The sequence below is a fragment of the Mesocricetus auratus genome, unplaced genomic scaffold (assembly GCF_017639785.1).
Source record: "Mesocricetus auratus isolate SY011 unplaced genomic scaffold, BCM_Maur_2.0 Super-Scaffold_100003, whole genome shotgun sequence".
Classification (NCBI taxonomy): Eukaryota; Metazoa; Chordata; class Mammalia; order Rodentia; family Cricetidae; genus Mesocricetus; species Mesocricetus auratus.
Window position 1 is genome coordinate 78,584,275 of NW_024429188.1, and position 16,682 is coordinate 78,600,956.

The window sequence follows — 16,682 nt, forward strand, 5'->3', positions numbered from 1 at the left end:
GTAATAAACACTCATCCCCATCTTCCAACCCATCCCCACTTCCTCATGTCCATTCCAGAACCAAAGAAGAGTCATAAGCTCTGACGTGGACTGTCAGAAAAGTGAGGAAAAAATCACTTTGGCTTCTTTTGTATTGGCTGCAGCCACTACTGACTCTGAACTTGTCATAATGATAAAGTCAACTTTGAAGAACCATGATGATAGAGCATTAACAAAAAAAAAGCAGAACTGGAAGTCAAGAGACCTGAGTTTATAAATCCCAGATTAACCACTAATCCATTTTACTTTTCTGAACCTCAATTTTCCCAAAGCAGAAGTTGAGCCATATGACCTGTAAGGATTGGCCATTTACAAGACTTTATAAGCCTCATCATTTAAGGTAGCAGACCAGTTCCGTCATTTCTTGTTTTTCTCATTCATTCATTCATTCATTCATTAATGTAAATAACATTTATTCTGCCAGACACTGTTAAGTTACTAAGGGACCCAAACCTGCTTCTTATCTCCATGGAGCTTATAATTTGAATGTAGGGAATAGATAACTAAGTAGATAAATATTAACAAAGTACAAATCCACAATAAATTTGGGAACCTTAAAGATCTTGAAGAAAGCAAATTCGCTGGACATAAGGGGTCATGGGAAACCTCTTGAAGCAGTGGTACTTAAGTTGAGTACTAAAGGAAGACAACTGAACTATGCTCAGATAAATGTTTACGACAATGATAAAGAAAGAACGTCCCAGGTAGAAAGCATAGCATATGTGAAAGGGCTAAAAGAGAGAGCTTGACATACATAAGCAGCCTGAAGGAGTTCATCAGGGACAGAGCAAGAGACAGAGAAATGGTTAAGCACAATAAAAGAATTTTAAATTTACCCTAAAGGCAATGGGAAGTCATTCAGTGAGGAACACCTGATAACAAAATCAGATTTACTAGTCTAGAAAGTTCCCTCTGGCTGCAGTATGTGAAGAAAAGACAGCAATTTAGATAGTGGCATAAAATAAGAGTGAGAAGCCAAGCTATGGGCAAAGACCGTAGACAATACATGCCCACTCACACACCCACAGAGGCATATGCACCCACATAGGCACAGCTACAGACAAACTGCAGAAATCCTTTCCTCACTTTAAGACCAGACGTCCCTAAGGTTGAAAGTTTTGCCAGTCTGTGAATTAAATGCGAATTAAATGGAACTCTGGGAAAGTATTGTGTTTTACCTTTTCTTCATGTCTAATTTTTATAGAATCTTAAGTACCTGCCATCTCTGCAGCTATTATCCCAACACCCTATTGTAAAGCAAGGCAAATGGCAAACTAGGCATTCAAACTAGAATTAGACAAGTAATTACCACACAGCTATGTCAGGGACTGGGAAAGGGAGAGGGAGCAGGAGAGGGGAAATATCACAGCTGTCACAATGATTTTTCAAGAGTTTCAACTCCTCCAAAACATGAATGGACAGAGAAAGGGAAAACTGGGCTTTGTTGCCTGGGTGAAGACCTGAACTGAATTGCTGTGAAGTCACTGTACGGCTTGAGTAAGTCATGAGCCTCTGTTCTCTCATCTGTAAATGGGAGAGTTGGATAGATGGATTCCTACAGTTTAGTGTTGCATACATTTTGGGAAGTGCAGATGTGACGCCCTCAGTGACTGGCTCCATCTCTATCTGGGAATGTGGCTCTCTGTCCTTTACTGTTCTTGCCTCCCATGTAGTGTAGTCAGCAATTTTTACACTTCTAAGGCCACCATTTTCTAGTCTCCTGTCCTTGGGGGATTGTCCGTTCTCCCACACCTCAGATTTCTCTTCTAGCTCCGGTGAGTTATGAGTCTGCCAAGCATTCCTTAGTGCTGCCACTTGCGCACTAGGCAGAAGACAAAAGCACAAAATGGATGTCACAAGCACGCCTGCTTACTTACAAGTCTGTTGCTCTGTCTGAAGCCATCCCACACAACCCATAGAGCACTCATTCCCAGGGGGCTGCCTCCTTGTTTCTTTCTCTCTGAAAGACACAGTGCTGATATGCTCTAGTGACATCCCATTCTAGAATATTCTTTGTGGGGGTCCAACTTCTAAATTACTCTCCATTCAATCTGACAAGTATTTATTGAGTGCCTACTGTGTGCCTAGCACTCAGCAAGATTCTCCAGGGACTGCTGGGGTGTCTAAACAATACAGCCTAATCCCGCCTCAGCAGGGACTGAACATTATTGCAATGGCTTTGTTTGGAAGGAACGGCTGGGCTGAGGTTACATCTTGCAGACTTCATTCAAGTCCCTTGGCTTGGAAATGAGGCTGGATTTTCAACAAAAGTGAGGAGTTGAAATCACCCTAAGGCTTTAATTCAATGCATAGTTTCATTTGAACCTTGAAGTTACCTTGTGTGCATCAGAGGATACAATTCATCGCTTACCTTCTTCAGAAGGTTCCTCTTCAGAGAGGCTCAGCATTTCTAAGATGTCATTAAAGCCATAATCTGTCACTTTTAGTACAAAACGCCCATCTACCACACAGTTCCGAGACTTCAGTCTTCCATGAATAAATTCTCGGTGGTGTAAGTATTTCATGCCCTGCAGATGATACCAGAAAATTCATTCAGGCACTTATTTAGCTGGCTTATGCTTTTAGAGCCAGCTTCTGTGATTGTTAATGGCATGGGTGATTATGATCCACAATTCAACCTTTTTCTCTTATTTGCAGGCAAAGCAAAGCTTTGACAGGATATTTAGGTCTATTCTAGTTCTAAAATGCCTGGCTTTGATTAAGAACCATATCTTGTGTTTATAGAGCATTATGTGCTACTGGGAGATCTACTGACATTTCAAACACAAGATGGGTCCATACACGTGTAATTGCCAGGAACTAGGAGATTCTGATTTGCCTCAACAGATCTCATGTAACTTTCAATCCATTATTAGCAGAAGTAGAAACTGGAATGACTTTAAGGGTTGGCAATTTAACCAAAACTACAAATTTTTGCATAAGTATAGTTCTACTTCAGAAAAAAACATGTAAGCTTGCATATATGTATACAAATAAAGCAAGAAAAATACTTGCTGCAGCTTTGATTTTATATAGTGTATAATTGGAAATAAACTGAATATCAATAAGGAGTAGCTAGATTTATCATACATTCTTATCCTTGAATATTCTGTAATGCTTACAAAGAATAAGGTTGATCGGTATGTACTTATAGTGATATAACTATAAACCAAATAGTAAGTACAAAATAGTGAGTTTCCAAGTTATGTGATGGCATGTGTATTATAAACAAATACAATTGATTTTAACATATTTAAACAAGTATAAAATGAATTTTAAGTCTAGTTTCCAAATTTTTAGCAATAGCTAACTTACAGTAGAGGTGATAAAAGGGTTAGATAAATGTCAATATTTTTTACACACAGATTGATTTGTAGCACTCGATTTTAACTTAATGTACTATTTTTAAAGAAAAGAATAGCTAAATTGAGAAGAATGCTAGCGTTTATGATCTGTGGGACTGCTTGAGAACCTTTACATGACATTCAAATGTGATATACAAGAACTCTCCATCAGATGAGTTTAATCACTCCACACAGAAATACATCTGCATTTTAGTGCAGTCATCTCAGAATTGTTGATGCCAAGTGTCCTTTTAGTGAACTAGCTCTGCTTTGCAGCCTGATACCTCTGTGCATTCTCATGTGTAGGAAGAGACATTAGGACCACACTGCTAGCCATGCCCATTTTGGGAATGGCTAAAGGCATGTATGGAGGAGTCAATAAAAGGCACTGCAGGAGAGAGACACACTCTCTTTCCAGCTTCCGGTTCTGTGGCGAAAGCTGCTGACTCAACTTGGTTGCCAGTTTTCTCTTGTGAGTAATTTCTACAACAAAGAGTTACCTAAACCCTCAACAAGTGTGCTGTTTATTGTTACACTCATGCTTTCCGTTTTGTGTTCCCAGGAAGACTACAGTCGTCAGTACTTCCAAGCCAAGTCTACAATGGGCAATGTTTTCCCCCAGGATAGCTGGTGCTTGACTATCACTCACCATCGGCCTGAAGGAGATCATATTTAGAGACCTCTCCCTTAACTAGCTTGGTGTTGCTTATACTATGAGTAACAATAGCACTAGAATGGGAATTAGAATATTTGCATTTGTATTAGTTGTGACAGTACTTACTACGCATCACAGCATTCTATTATCAGCTCTGTCACTTAATAGTCAGCTGATAAATACATATTAAGAGCCTACTACATGTGCTAGATATTACAAAATAAAGACTGTCTCATGCAGCCTCCCTGAGCCTCTGGATGTGTGGAAAAGGTTAATCATGGCCATTTTACAAAGTGAGAATGAGATAATGTCTGCCCCTTTCATAACTCCTTGAAAATGTTTAAGTCACCATACAAGACTCATGGCTGTGATTAATGTGTACATAGCTCAACAAGTACTCAGACCAACTCCATTATAATTCACATACACAGAGCTTTATGCCATCTCATAACATTCATTGGCTCTATAGACGCTCATCCATGGATGCTTCCATAAATTTGCATTGTAGTAGTCCATGGCACACACAGTGGAGGTGCTGCCTTATATAATCAATCACTGGACATTTGTGTTCCAGTGGTATAGTCCCACAACCACACTTAGATATGCAAAGTCTCATCACCCAGTTCTAGACGGTGACACCTTTTAGAAAATGAAAGCCAGCAGCAGGTTCTAAATAGTGTGAAAGGTTCTAGGCATGACTACTTCCCTATATCCAGAGAAGTAGGCTATTGCAAAAGACAGAAGAGGACTTGTTGACAAACAGAAGAAGAGAGGGCAATGCAGCCCTCAGATTGAGAGAGAACATGGGCAAAAACTTTCTGTACCAATAATCTATATTGTATATGGACAAAAAGATGATGGGAGGGTAGAGAGTCAGGACTTGGGAGACAAGGTGGAGGAGTGAATAGCCCACAGGAAACAAAGCATTTCCAAATCTTAAATTTCTAACCTAAAAATAAAGTAGAACAAAAACAACACTCAAAATCTTTGTAAATTTAAATCTATAAGGAAAATCCAAGACTCCCTTAGTCTTGTCAGTAACCTTGATGAGGTCCAGCAATAGTGATGATTTGAACATCCAATCGAGTTTCACATCATCATTTGTCAGTATGTCTTCTAGGCTCCTTCGAGAACAAAATTCTGTCACAATGGCAAACATCCCTGAATCACAGAAGAAGCCCAATAAAGGGTTGACATTCTCATGCCGCAGGTCTTTCATCTGCAAAGAAGACAGACAGAGAACAATCACAACTGTCTTCTTTCAGTGGATGACTGTTGACTATACTACACAAAAGGTACAAGAAGAAGGACTGCAAGATGGCAAAATGAAGACCACTGTTTTTATACAAACTGGAAAAAAATGAAAAAAAGAAAAAGCAAATACTATTTACATATTTACTTGAAATACAAGAATACGATAATAAGGTCATATGAGAAATAAATACAATGCAGTCACTTGTCCCAAAAGAACTCACACTCAGTGGAGAGTAATGGGACAGTGATCTGAAGACTATCTCATAATGCAATGTGTTTTAAAAGACCATGAGATGTTGAGTAAGCTCAGGGGTTAAATATCTCATCCAGACAGGCAACAGGGGAGACAAGTATCAAAGGAAGTTTCCAAAAAAACTGATAACTAGACTGTAATGAAGAACATACAGAAACTGACCAATTGACACGATGGAGGGGCAGAATACTTCTGAGTCGAGGAAGCTACAACAAGTTTAGTCTTCTCAGGCTACTATGCAATGGGGAGAATATGAAATATCAAGGTAGAAAAATAGACAGGAGTCATAAGCCATGATGTGAATATCATAATTTCACTGTCTTGTGTCATATAGCTTTATAGAAAACACTGGAATGGAAATTAAATAACTATACTCTATTAATATTCCATTAAATAGATACAAGAAAAGGAAAAGTACTCCTCCATAGTCATTCTTGGATTCCTAGTTGGGTTTCTGAAAAGACAGTGATGCTGTATACCAGTACAGAAAATTTAAGGTGTAGTGGCAAGTTTTTGAGTGCTCTTTCACCAACTTCTTGTTTACTGTTTACTGTTCATCCTCCAGCTAGCTGCTACACATGGTAACTGATAATTTACAGTCACCATAATCTCAAGAAAACTGCCCTATGACCAAGATCCACCTTACTTAGAGGTGAGGTCCCACCCATAGACCTCTGGCAAAGATTCAGTGGGGGAATAACACAAGTGTTAGCCTCAAGATGAGATCAGGTAGTTTACTGTTGTTTCAGCATTTCCCTATGCCAGTGGTTCTCATCCTCCCTAATGGTGCGACCCTTCAATGCAATTCTTCCATAAAATTAGTTTCATTGCTACTTCATAACTGCAATTTTGCTACTGTTGAATAGTAATGTGAATATTTTCAGAGATAGAGGTTTGCCAAAGGTTGAAAACCACTGTTCTATGTGAGATCATAGTATAGCCAGTCTCCAGCTGAGATCAAACAGTTATTTATCTTTTACCTCTGCTCAATTTGCTTCTTCTGTTATGTAATTTGGACAACAATTTCTGTCTTAGGCTTGGGTTTTAGACAATCTACCAACATAAATGACAAATTAAACTTCACTGTGGAGAAAGCTAATAATGTCACACTGGAATAAGGCACCCATGAATAGCGAGTTGCAACTTCTTTTTTTTCTTTTTGAGACAGTGTTTCTCTGTGTAACCCTGTTGTCCCGGAACTAACTTTGTAGACCAGGCTGGCCTCAAATTTAGAGATTAACCTGCCTCTGCCTCCCGAGTGTTGGGATTAAAGGCATGTGTCATCATGGCCTGGCTACTTGAAAATGTCTTAGAGTGGGGTTTAGATTTCAGTAAAGAGTCCTGAACTGAGACCAGATGACTGGGAACTTTAAGTGTGTAAATGGTAGATAAAATCAAAGTGTACATGAGATTACCTAAGGAAAGCATGTAAAAGAAAGAGACAAAAAGGGAAATTATATCAGTGCTTAAAGGATAGGAAAATGAAGAGCAGCCTACATTTAAAAAACTAAAAAAAAAACCTTAGAGGTGATGCCATAGAAATAAAGGAAGCTGTATTTAGACCAATATCATTAGTATTACAAGACACAATTCATAAAATAAGATAAATGTCAGAGAAGTCAGGTATCACCAAGAAAATGGTAGTTTACTTGGTCATTACATTTATTAATTGTAGACCAGCACTATGCAAACATATTTACACAGAAATATACATAAGCATACACATATATGCATGAGTTTAATATCTGCATCTGCACATTAAACTAATTAAAGATCAAATTTCTTGAAAAATTGCATTTATATTGAACACGTACAAAGCTTTTTCTTGTTACTCCCAAAACAATACAGGAATTATGCACAGAGAATTTACATTTTAATAGGCATTGCAAATAATTGAGACATAATGCAAAGTATAAGGGAGGGTGTTCATTGTTTGAATGGAGAGTATTGTTACATTTTATGTAAGAGATTCAAGTATTCATGGATTTTGGCATCTGAAACCAATCCCCTGAGTATAGTAAGTATAACTCTCACATAATTACATATATGTGGACTGTGCATACACTCATGTTCACAAAGGCTTAGAATGGTAGCAACATTGAATGACTAGAAACATACTAGGTCTTAGATGTATAAATGTCATGAAGAGAGAAGTTGAAAGAAAGAAGTCAAAGATTATCATACAGAGTATGGAGATGACAGTCCATTTACTGGCATGCATTATACTATAAGACATTCAACAAGATTGTCTGAGCCAGAATTAAGTTAATCCTTATGGAAATTGACTATCTCCTTTGCCTACTAATCATAAAAGCCTGACACCCATGATAATTATTAGTCCACTTCAACCTAAACCAATTAAAGAAGACATGAAAACTCACATATAGCAAATTAAGCACCTTCTTCTAAGATTTCATTCTCTATGAACCAAACAACTGAAACTACTGGACTCTGGAACTGTATTAAAAAACTAATTAAAACTTATTAGGAAAATAACCTAAATCACATTCCCTAGCCTCTACTGAAGCTATACATAGCAATATGAATGAAATCTAAGCAATGGGATAAAAGAGGAGGGATATGCTCCATTTCTAGGTTAAGTCTTTTAAGAAGCAAATAAACTTTATTGCATATTATTTTTCCAGTTCTGTGGATAAATACATGTTTTTATAAGAACATAAAACATAGTAGAGCCTTAAGATGCCTATAGCCTTGGATTCTGAACTACCATATTAGAGGGTCACCTGACAATCAAGAATACCCATCTTTTGTTGCTGACTGAGTGAGAATTAAATTTATGCAGTGTTTAAGAAATTAAATTCAACTGGTTTTTGGAGCCCATTCCCTATGGCGGGATACCTTGCTCAGCCTTGACATAGGCGAGAGGGGCTTGGTCCTGCCTCTACTTGGTATGCCTATGACTTTGTTGACTACTCAAGGAAGGCCTTACCCACTATGAAGAGTGGGTGGGGTGGAAAATGGGGGAGGAGGGGGGCAGGATAAGGTGAGAGAGGAAGAACTGGGTTTAGTATGTAAAATGAAAAAAATAATAAAAAAGGAGATTAAACACCCCAGGTGTGATGGCATACACTTTTAATCTCAGAACTCAGAAGACAAGGCAGGCAAATCTCTGTGAGTTCAAGGCTACCTTGACTACATAGCAAGTTTCATGCCAGCTAGAGTGACATAATGAGAACCGTCTCAGAAAACAAAGCATTAAAAGGCCAGAGTTATAGCTGAGTGGTTGACCACATACATGCTTTGTTGAGTTCAATCCCCCAGCATGAAAAGGCATTAAATATCTGGGAGCATATTTGTTATAGCATCTAGCATTACACTAAAACCATGTGTGCTGTCTGAAAGAAATGAACATTAAAACCAAAAAATAAATAGATTGAAAGTGAAAAGACAGAAAAATAGATTACACAAAACTGAATGAGAAGATGAAGTGACTATATTATTACTGGATAAAATATAAGTCAGGAAAATAAGTATTTCCAGAGTTCAAAGTGAATATTTTATAATGATAAAAATTAAGACCTTATTATCATAAATGTACATGTATAGCTGTGGCCTAGAGCTGACTCACTGGATCTGAAGAAAAAAAGTTTGCAGAATTCTTTAAACTCTAAGTCTGGTAACATTACATAGGTAGGTTAAAAAGAAAAAAAATTAATGGAAGTATTTATAAAACAATAATCAGAAAATATTCAAAAATGGGTATTTTTCATATAGAAATGTTGTAAAGTATTTCCTAACACACTGACATGTATACCCTTAACATTAGAGTACCAATGTACACAAAGAAAAAAAATCATACAATTAAACAGTAGGAAAATTTTAATAGTAAATGAAAAGTATATTGACAAGAATATAGTAAGAAATTTTAAGATCAAAAGTGGTCCTATCAATAAATCTTTCTGATAAACATAAATAAAAAATCCCTAAGTATCATCCAGTAGTACTTTAAAAGAAGAGTATATAGTGAACAAGTGGAATTTGTCCCGGCTATATTAAAGTTTATTCAATACTTATTTTCTTAACTTAAAGCAATGTATCTTATTATATTAACAGATTAAAGGCAAGAACAACAACCATTTCCACAGGTAAAAGAAATTGTTTTGAGAAAGCTACACAATAAAAAATTCTAGACAATCAGAAATAGGAATATATATGTATACATCTATATATATGGATATCTCACATTAGACATAAGTGAACTGCATTGAATCCTATATTTTAGAACCAGAAATATGGCAAAGATGTTGACCCTCCCTAACCAACTGTAAAGCCTATGCATGTGCAATGACTGAAAAAAATAATATAAATGATAACTGAGAAGGGAAGGCTCTTTCTTATAATAAATGTCAACCAATAGGCATAAAAAGAATGTTAGTATTATAAAATTATTGCCAGAAGGTGATGGTGCAAGCCTTTAATCTCAGCACTTGGGAGGCAAAGTTAGGCAGATCTCAGTGAATTTGAGACCAACCTGGTCTACAGACTGAGTTCCAGGAGTGTTACACAGAGAAACCCTGTCTCGAAAAGCAGAAAAAAATCAATTAGTAAAAGAGTGAATAAGAGTGGACTTTAAAAAAAACCCAAGCATGGTGCCTCACACCTTTAACTCAGCTCTTAGAAGGCTAAGGCAAGAGGATTGCTATGATTTGGGGGCCAGCCTGTACTACAAAGTGAGTTACAGAACAGCCTGGGTTACAGAGTAAGATCCTGTCTCAAAAGAAAATGGAGGAAACTATTTCTGCAGATTCAAATTATTTAAAAATCATGTATTAACTACTGTGGAGCAAAGTACCTCACTGGTGAGGAAGCTTTATACCCTAAGTTAACAACACCAGCACCAACAATAGGATAGTCAACATTGTGTGCCTCCTGGGTAAAGTGCACAAAAAGGACTTCATCACTCCTGGAATTATCTGGCTAAAAATGCATAAAGCAAACCATGAGAATATTAGGCAAACCCAGGCAGAGGGAAAATTTACCAATAACTGACCAGGATTCTTCAAAAAAATATTAAGGTGAAGAAAGAGAAGTCTGAGAATTTGTCATATTAGAGGAACCCAAAGAGACACACACAGCCAGTTACAATACAAGTACAAACTGACATTGGAAGACCTGCATTGTAATTATATTAAGACAATTGATAAAATTAAAATATGGGTAGTAATGTATAGCATTGTATGAATGTCAAATTGTCTGATTTTGGTCATTGGGCTATAATGAAGTATAAAAATGTCTCCAGGACAGTCTCCAAAGCCACAGAGAAACCCTATCTTGAAAAACTAAAAAAAAAAAAAGCCAAAACAACAAAAATGTCCTTGGTCTTAAAAAACACATGTAAAAGAACTTCAAAACAAAAAGACAATGTCTGCAACTAACCTTCAAGTGATTCTGAATGTGTAAGTTGATCAAATAGACAACTGAGCAAACTGTAAGCGAGTGCTAAATATGAGCAGACTATGTGACAGTCCCTGAAAGATTCTTGAGGGTTTTTCCATAAAACTGGCTTAATGCCAAAATTAAAACAAAACACACACACACACCCCAAAAATAAAAGGTGTAATGCATAGCCCCTACATTGGCTTATCTGTTTATTCACACATATTTTATCAGCTTCCACAGTTTGGGCCATTTTGTCTCTTAATTTTGAATATAGTTTCTAGGGTTAGCATCTCAGGTCATAAAATCACTGTGAAATAAGCTGTTTCAGCTGCCTTTGGTCCTCTTGGATCTATCTGTTTATTTTTCCTTCAGCTCCAAGCACTAAAATCCTATGTAAGGGAAATAACACACCATGATAGCTCATCTTAACCCTTAGGAAACACCTTGTTCCCCATGGGCCACATCCCTTGTTTCCTTTCTTTCCTCACTTGCACTGTGTCTGCATGCAGTTGGTCCTCTTTCAGATCTGCTGGAATGATTTGCCTGCTTTATAAATGTGGAGAAATTTACTATTACTAGCATTTGGAAAACCCAAAGACAATATCCACAAATCTTTCATGAACTCCAATCCAAGTTCAAGGAGGAGACAAGAATTTAAATGGCTTAGAAGAGTTCATGCCTGACTTATTTATAGGCCACTTCCTCAAGGAAACCATCCAAGGACACTTTGAACATAGCCAGTGGAGTTAGGAAAATACCATATTTCAAACCCTAATTACCAGGTGAATATTCAAGATCTAAAAAATGGGTGTATTGATGATTATGGTATGCTTAATTGATAATTATCTTAAGAGGCATTATTTTATAAAGACATTCTGAGCCAGGAATATGCAAGAAGCATTGTATGTATTGTCTCTTTAATTGTCTTCCCAATACAGGAGAGAAGGCAGTAAAAAGTGACAGGCATTTTGCAAATAGGGACATGAAGGCTCAGGGAGTATGGGTGATGGGTGCAAAGTTTAGATTCAGTGTTTTCCATTTTTCTGCCTTTGCCATTGTGTCACAGAATCATAGAAAGTTAGTAATAACCATTCTGCCCTTGCCCTACACAGCTTTTCTAAGACTGCCTCATGCTAGCTGGCCGCTGTTAATTACTTGGAAGAAAGTATTGGTTTGTATAGGGATGAATATAAATGAGCATTTCTCTTACCATTTCAAACACATCACTTGCCCTTGATTTGATAGACTTAATGTCCCCAAAATCTCCAGGAGGGAACTTTTTCAGCCACACCCAGTCACCCTGGAACGAAAAGGGAAAGAACACAGACGAAATTTAATTGTCAGCAACTAGAGCAATGCCCCATCCACATAAACGGCTTAGAGCAAAATTACTACTACAAGCAGTTTTTTTTCTCCTTCCCCACCCTCTACCCCAAAGAAACTCCGCATTCTGGGTTAAAATGAATTCATACCAAGTAGCTAATGTTAAAAGTGTCAAAGCACTCAGGGCAGGGAAATAACCCACGTATATGCATATCCCAGAAAATGTAAGGATACCACTCTGAAATGCCTTCCTTAACCAACTGCACAAAGTGCTAGGTCATTTCACTTATTCATAGCTAAGTGATGTGGTGCAGGGCTTGCTTCGATTAATGGTGACGGTTGGTGATTGCAATTCCCACTGCCTTGAGGCGACTGTAGTGGGAAATGCAAGGCAGGAGATGGAGTACCACAAATGTTTGCAGCGTTTACCTTGATTCATTTTTCTCCTGTGTGACCGGCCATGGGGTTGAGGTGGGGGCTTTCTTACACACTAATCGTAAACTGATTTAAATGTAGATTAAATGTTTTTATTTTGATTCATACATGTGCTGCCAAGTAACAGGTCATCTAGACCCTTTCAAAGTCTATTTCCAAATTTTGCCATTCATAATCATTTTATTTTTTGAGTTGAAATGTTTGTGGGTATAATGTGATAATTTGATACATGTATATAATGTGCAAAGATCAAATCTGAGTAATTAAAATTGATTCTTAACTTTTGAAACACAAAACTACAATTTCTAAGGTCGCCGTCAATTCAAACCCAATTATTTTATTGTCTTTCTTCACTTCACCACCAGTACCTGATCATTTTCTTCTGTGTGCATAGCCTTAAGGAGTCATCAGTCACCAAGCCCTACTTAGTTCTGTCCAACCAAAAAATTTTTAAAGCAGTATAAATATAGATTCCTTTTGCTCTGTGATAATGATAATGTCTTACACTGTGCTCCCTAGTCTTCAAAGTGCCTGCACATCTATTACCTATAGCCTGGAGAGTCCATTTCAGGCTGCACCTACTTGTCATCAAGTAGAGATAATAAAGCAGAGAGCTCTGTGCAATCAAATTGTGAAAATAGGAATGTGTAACCACTCTCTTATTAAGGAATAAACCCAGTTGTAGCAGTTCATCTGGGAAGCTGCCAGAGGCAATGGCTAATGGGAACTGTAGGCATTGCAGTAACTCCCCTGCATTTTGGGTTACAAAGCATCTCCTAGCCAAGGAGTTCAAAGTCCCTCAACTAGGGAATGACTCTAGATTTGTCTAGAGCTGGAAAAGTCTATGAGAGCAAAGTTCCTTGACCATAAAGCTCAGAAAGACAATGTAGCATCAGTTGGTGCCTGCAGTAGAATAATCAAAGTGTAGCCCTAGATGAGCTGCATCAGTGTCAGCTGGAAACTGTTTAGAAGTACCAATAGTTGAGTTCCACAGAACATCCATGGAATCAGAAGGTGCAGGGTTGGGACCTATAGTCTGGATGTTATCAAGTCCTCTTCTTAATTCTGATCCATGTTGAGGTTTGCAACCTAAAGCCCAACCTTTTGCTTTGCCTTATCTCTGTGATGCTCCCTTGATTCATAGAATCTCTATTTGCCTCACACTAAGCTTCTCTTATCAAATTCTGTTCTCAGGCAGGAATCTAAAACTCATTCATAGAAGTCAAGAGGACCTGCCACAAGCTTAACTGTTTTATCTCTCAAAGGACTTTGCCCTTTACAGCCATCAAAGGTTAAGCCTTAAGCTGACAGAACTCTAACTAGAATTTTACAAAATGAGATGATATATAATACATACTGATGGGTTTTTTAAAAAGCCTTCTCAGCCCCTTGGCAACTGTCACTTGGCCCTCAGTAACCACCAGCTGCAATGGCACCTTAGTGCTAATTAGACAACGATGTTTTTCCTGTAGGTGAAAAAAAGCCCTAATTCTTTGAGTATATAATTGTGCACTTTGTTTGGGGGCAGTAGCCTTGGCTGCATAAATGCAAGCACATTTCACAAGCACCCATTTTCCACATTCACATTTACTCACCCTGATCACAAAGGAGCACATCCCACTGGTATTATGTACAATCTGTATATCACCATATTCTCCCTGCCACGGGCAGCCTCTTTTAGGAGATACAGAGTCAAGCTATCAGGGTGGGAGAAACAAACTGGACTCAGGGTTCCGTGAATACTAGATAGAAGAAAGAGGCAACTTCGAGGAATTTCAGAAGTGTAATCAAAATAATGACTTCTAATATGCAGAATTGAGAATGATGGTATAGATACAGATATGAAGTGTGACACCGCACCCATTCCAGAACTAGACCTGGAAACCGGAATGTCTCCATCTTCTATACAAATCACATTTACGTTAGAACGTATTGTCACTGTGAATAGAGTCTGCATAGATGGGATGCCCTCATATGGTGTACAATCTGAACATAAACTTGTTCTGACTCACAGATCATACATGATACCTTCTTAATCAGAGACTTAGGTTGACCTGTTGGGATTATTCACTGCCAGAGTAGCTAAGAACACTTTTCCTGTCAAGTCACTAAATTTGAGAGCTGGAGAGAGTCTTACATATGCACAACCCCATCTCATATCTTCATAAAGAACCCAAGACAATAACAGCTCCACTATCTTCCAGTGCTCATTTTGTTCCTCTTTTTGGGATCAGACTCCCTATGTTTGGAGTATTTTATATGTTTAAATTTTGGTTCTCACACAATCCATAGCAACTTTAAATTGACTGTGTGTGCATCCTTGTTCATGAAAAATGAGGGGAAAGGAGGAAATGGGGAGCTTTTATCTCCACCACACATGGACTAAATAGCTTTTGTTTCAGTATTTTAAAACAGAATGATAAAATATTTCACTTATCACTTACTTTTTAATTAAGAGAAAGAACCATCAAATTCCATTCATGGAAGGTTTCTGAAGTAATTTAAAGTCTATCTGATTTGCACTAAGGCCATTGTGAATTAACTAAAATAAGAGAACAGGTCCTAAAAATGACTCGATTTCAAGCTCAAGGCTAGTCTTAGCATGTCCACTTATCAGTCTTCTGTTCAGCTTCCCCACCATTAGAATAAGGTACCAGATGATTTCTCCAGGCTCTGCACTGCAGCTTTAATAATCTATGCCTCTATGATGAGAGGCAATGGCTGATGGAAGGAAGATGGGTAAAGTGAGATAAGTGTTATAGGAAGAAGGGAAAAGAAAAGGCTCTGAGAACGGTAAATGAGTGCATAGAGAAAGGAGACTCGAGGAGCAACACATAGGGAGAGGCTGAGAGTTAGAACGTGTCCAAAAATGAAGCAGATGAATTTGAGGACTTCTCCCTGATTTGGGTCAGGATCACATTGCTTCCTACCTCATGTCTCCCGTCCCCCGACTATGGATATTAGAGCAGATCATGACAAATGCCCAACAGCATCTGCTGTTACTGCTGTCCTCCAACTGGTCAACTCACCTGACTCTCTTTTCTATATTCAAAGAATATTTGTGAAAAGTTATACATCTGTACCTGAATCAGAGTGTGAATATTGTGTCACTGCACTACAATGTATGGAACCCCCTCAGAAAAGCCTGTCCTTGGCTATTGAGCATCTACAAGCATATTATGTAGAAATTCCATCCCAGTAACAATTCTCCCATTTGGTTGGTTGGCTCAGATTGTTTGTCTCTTTGGCTTTGCCTGCATTAGTAGTTTGTGTGTGGGAAGTTCATGTGCACTTGTGTTCATATGCATGTGGAGGCCAGAAGTTGAAGTTGGATATCTTTCTCAATTGCTCTCTGCCTTAATGTTTTGTGACAGGGTCTCTCACTAAATCTGGAGAGTGAAGACTAAACTCGCTGGCCAGAAAGCCCCAGGGGTCTGCCTGTCTCCACCTCCCCAGTGCTGGGATTATAAACACACACTGTTGTACTCAGGTTTTTTAAATGGGTCCTATGGGATTAAACAAGCGTCTTTGTGCTTCTGTGGAAAACAATTTACTGACTCAGCCTTCTTCCCAGTAGAGGGTGTCAATATGCAGCTCTAACTTGCTTAGTAATTACTATGTAGCTCAGGCTGCCCTCTTGTAACACTCCTCCTGCCCTAGTCTCAAGTATGTATAACCATGCTTGATTACAGAAACAAGTCTTACGGAAAAGTAATTTGTTTGAAATGGAATCTACTGGACGAAGAGACTTCAAATAACTTCTAATAGAGGATCATTTGAGCAAGCTGCTGAATTTTTTATCTGATTCAGTTGACTAAAATTCCAGCTAAGACACCTCTTTAACCCTAGCCAAGCAGTTGTGTAGATTGTCTTTCTTCCTTTACACCTTTTTCTCAGCCTAATATTTACTTCAGTATGTGGTATTTTTGTTATTAACAGTCTCCTATGGCTGCAGAGATGGCTCAGTAGTTAAGAGCAC

The 16,682-nt window shown here is 38.0% G+C and overlaps 1 protein-coding gene across 1 annotated transcript in view; it reads right to left on the minus strand.

The window, feature by feature from the left end:
- Gucy2f (guanylate cyclase 2F, retinal) overlaps window positions 1–16,682 on the minus strand; it is a 93,140-nt gene that overhangs the window by 23,577 nt on the left and 52,881 nt on the right. Inside the window, exons 7-9 of the mRNA XM_013122304.1 lie at window positions 12,156–12,245; window positions 5,081–5,257; window positions 2,411–2,567 (exon numbers count right to left, since the gene is read on the minus strand). Coding sequence (XP_012977758.1) covers window positions 2,411–2,567; window positions 5,081–5,257; window positions 12,156–12,245 — 424 coding nt within the window. The remainder of the gene's footprint in view (window positions 1–2,410; window positions 2,568–5,080; window positions 5,258–12,155; window positions 12,246–16,682) is intronic.